We start from the raw sequence: 3,623 nt of genomic DNA, 5'->3' as shown, positions 1-3,623 counted from the left end.
AATCTTATCCTCTTTAATAAATAAGCATTATTAAAAAAATTTAAAAAAATTTGATAATAAATATGTTAAGACTGTTTTAGTATTTAGATGTTTTTATCGAAAAAATAATTTTCGTTCACTAAACCATTAAACCATTTTGTACAAAATTTTAGTCAAAATTACCATTTATTATGTTCCGACGAAAAATAGACTGGTCGTAAATTAAAAAAGTTTAACCAATAAATGATAAATATTTCACTAAATGAAAATTGCCTTTTAGTTTAAAATATATTGTAGATTATTTTTTACAAGTCTCCATAAGAAAATAAATAAGTTACCAATATTTAAAAAAATATTTATGGTATGCGTATTAAAAGTGCAATGTTGTTACAACCAAATTCAAATGATAAAGAAAAAGTGAAAAGAACAAAAACACCCCAAAGCAATAGTGCAAAAAAATCTTCTATGGACATTCTGGGGAATAGCCACCTTAAAATTGTCTGTCTCGACACTGAACAGTCCATAAAGACTATTCATGATGAACTCATCATCGAGATACTCTCAAGAGTACCAGCGAAATCCATCACAACTTGTCGCGGCGTCAGGAAGGAATGGAAATATTTACTTGTTTCTCAAGTTTTCACATATTCTTTTCTGGCCATTTCATCATCGCATCCACGTATTTTACTCACCTTTAAATGCAGTGGTAAGTGGCATTTCTGTACAGCTCCTCAGCCTCAAGATCTTGATAAGGAGTTAAGTATTGTAGCCGCAGATTATAATATGAGATTAAATGGAGGTTCGGGACCCGAAAGTTGTCTATCTGTCCAGGGATTTACGTGTCTTATTAATTGACCAAAAATAATGGGAAAGTACAAAAAGGTTCCTGTGATATGTAACCCTTGCACGGGTCTACACCTCACTTTACCCAAAGTAAAAGGGAAGAATGCTGATTTGAGAATCTTTTTTTGGGTGTGATCCTATCAAAAAACAGTTCAAGGTTCTGTGCATGACCGTGACAAACTATAGAAAACAAATTAATTCTAAGGAGCATCAAGTTCTGACGATAGGGAAGGGAAGACTATCTTGGAGAATTGTCAAATGCTTGTTTCCGCATTATCCTGAACGTACAAGAGATGGGATATGCATCAACGGGATTTTTTATTACATAGCTAGACCGGACAAAACTTGTTTGATAGCATCATTTGTTATTGGGTCTGAAGAATTTAGATTAATAAATATGCCAGAGAGCTCTGAGTTAACTAACATTTCGGCTCTGGTGAATTTCAAGGGAAAGCTATGTGTTGTGGTCTACAGTGGTAGTAACGGTGATTTATGGGTTCTAGACGATATCCAAAAAGAGAAATGGTCCAAGCATAGCTTTGTTTCTCTAAATACAGATTTAGAGGAGGTAAGGTCAACATGGGCTACTGATACAGGTGAAATTGCTTGGGTTTTAAGTCGTTGGAAAAATCCATTCTATGTTTTCTTTTACTACTTGGATAGCCAGAGTGTCAGAAAAATTGAAATTCAAGGAATTGATGAAAAGGTATTGAAGGGTAGAGATCATGTTATACAACACTCAAGTGTTACAAGCTATGTTTAAAATGTTACGATTCTGTAATAATTTTGGGCTAATCCCGAGTTTGGTTCCAAGTGTTTCCTTTATTTGATCATTTGTAATAATTTTGGGGCTAATGCCGAATTTGGTTCTAAATGTTTCCTTTATTTGATCATTTCTGATTTGTCTAATACTTCTATGAATGTTTCTCCGTTTTGCTTATGAATATTGTCCACTTACAGCGTTTATTATCTTATTGACTCATGTTTTTTTTAATAAAAATATGCCAACTTATGTATCACTTACAGATTGCGTCCAGTTAGAGAAAACAAAATTGCATAGAAAAATTTGATAATCTTTTCATTGAAAATTTTACAAAAGTAATCTCACTGCTATTTCTTTGGTTTAGTTTTCCATGTATTTTAATGTTGTTTTGATGTATCAAAGAAAACCAGCATAATTATATTGTGAAGCAGAGTAACCAAAGCTGATTGTGCATGAAGTTCATATGTATGCACTGAATAATATGTTTTGCAATTCTTTATTACTAGCCCGTTCATTGTTACCGTCAGGTACACAGTATAGTAAGCTTATCAAGTTCTTCGTATTAAAAAACATAAGTAAACTTAAGTCAATAAAAATGGTAGCCACTGAAAACAAAAAAAAAGGATCTTAGCTATTATATTAAAGTCTTAATTAACTAACACTTGTTTATAATTGTGTTCACCAAATTCAAACATGATAGAAAAAGGACACAGAACCTTGAAATTATGTTCAAACCCTGTTGTATGCAACCGACTTGCTGAAGAGCTTGCGGATGTAGAGAACCTGAAGACCACTTGCTGCTGCTAGGAATATGTACTCTCCTACTGTGTAGAATATCACTCGCTTTCTCGTGCTCTCATTGGCTGCAACAAAGTTCCCAACAGAAACAAAATCCATCACGAAAAGTAATGTTAGGTCGTAAAGGTTGTTTCTTTTAGGGTCAAAGACAGGCTCTAAAGGTTGTATCTTTTGGGTCACACATAGACTCTAAAGGTTGTAACTTTTGGGTTCAAACATAGTCTCTAAAGTTATGCAGCATCTGAAAAAGTTCTTCAAATCACGGGAATGAGTCGAAAAATATACAAAACACCAAAATGTAAGAAATGAATGGAAGAAAAAAACTCACTATGACGGTGACGGGTATCACGTGCTTTCAAATACTTTTGCTCAGCAACAACAGACTCCAAAGCCTCTCTCAGCTCAGCTATCTTAACATTCACCGGGTCCAAATGTTCTGAGAAGCATACAAGCAAACAGGAGAGAAACACAGGATCAAACAAGTAGCTAAACACGTAACACTCCAAACTCAATGCATGAAGATGAATGGAACAAACCGTCTTTAGCTAAGTCATGCTCGTTGGGGATATGGCCAACATGAATGTAGAAGGAGACGGTTTCAGGAGTAGAGTAAGGGTTGTGGAAACAGAACTTGTACATTCCACTTTTTGGAGCCTTGAACTCAAACTTATCTCCTGATGTTCCCTTCAAAGTGTGTACTATGTTCCCAGCAGGCGACGTCACCTACACCGACAATCCAACCGAACATAAAAAACATTAACCAAACAACATCACATATCCAAGTCAATCAATTATCGATAAATTATACAAATTCCAATAAAAATTCTACAAATTTTCAATAGAAATTCTTCAGTTTCAATAAAATTTCTACAAATTTTAAATCTAAATCTACAAATTTAAAAATAAAATTCTACAATTTTGATTTCAATCGAACATCATGTCGAAGATCAGATCCGAAATTCAGACAGGAAAAAACCAAAAAAACGATCCGAAATTCAAACACAATCAGTCTAAAAACATCGAGGTTATCGAAAGGATGTCTCACCGTGAAATCCAAACCGGGATGATCAGATCCCCAGAAGATATCATGGTCGACGACGACGAAGTTTCCAGAGACGTTATCTCCTTCGTAAAGGACATACTCTTGGACGCATTCATCGTCGCTAACCGTAACCGATAGTGCTGAGATTCGCTCGATCGAGCTCAATAGTATCAGACCGACCAGTACAAAGACATGGAC

The 3,623-nt window shown here is 34.7% G+C and overlaps 1 protein-coding gene and 1 pseudogene across 1 annotated transcript in view; one reads left to right on the top strand and one right to left on the bottom strand.

The window, feature by feature from the left end:
* The first annotated feature begins 424 nt into the window (after positions 1-424).
* On the top strand, positions 425-1,603 carry LOC108831749 (putative F-box protein At1g46984; annotated as a pseudogene).
* A 522-nt stretch (positions 1,604-2,125) lies between these two features.
* Positions 2,126-3,623, bottom strand: part of LOC108857625 (transmembrane emp24 domain-containing protein p24beta3) — a 1,743-nt gene continuing 245 nt past the window's right edge. Inside the window, exons 2-5 of the mRNA XM_057010818.1 lie at positions 3,429-3,623; positions 2,920-3,106; positions 2,712-2,819; positions 2,126-2,448 (exon numbers count right to left, since the gene is read on the bottom strand). Coding sequence (XP_056866798.1) covers positions 2,315-2,448; positions 2,712-2,819; positions 2,920-3,106; positions 3,429-3,623 — 624 coding nt within the window. The 3' untranslated portion in view covers positions 2,126-2,314. The remainder of the gene's footprint in view (positions 2,449-2,711; positions 2,820-2,919; positions 3,107-3,428) is intronic.

This window comes from Raphanus sativus, chromosome 5 (assembly GCF_000801105.2).
Source record: "Raphanus sativus cultivar WK10039 chromosome 5, ASM80110v3, whole genome shotgun sequence".
NCBI classification, from domain to species: domain Eukaryota; kingdom Viridiplantae; phylum Streptophyta; class Magnoliopsida; order Brassicales; family Brassicaceae; genus Raphanus; species Raphanus sativus.
The sequence above is the reverse complement of the archived record's forward strand: the minus strand, read 5'-3'. Positions and strand labels throughout refer to the sequence as shown.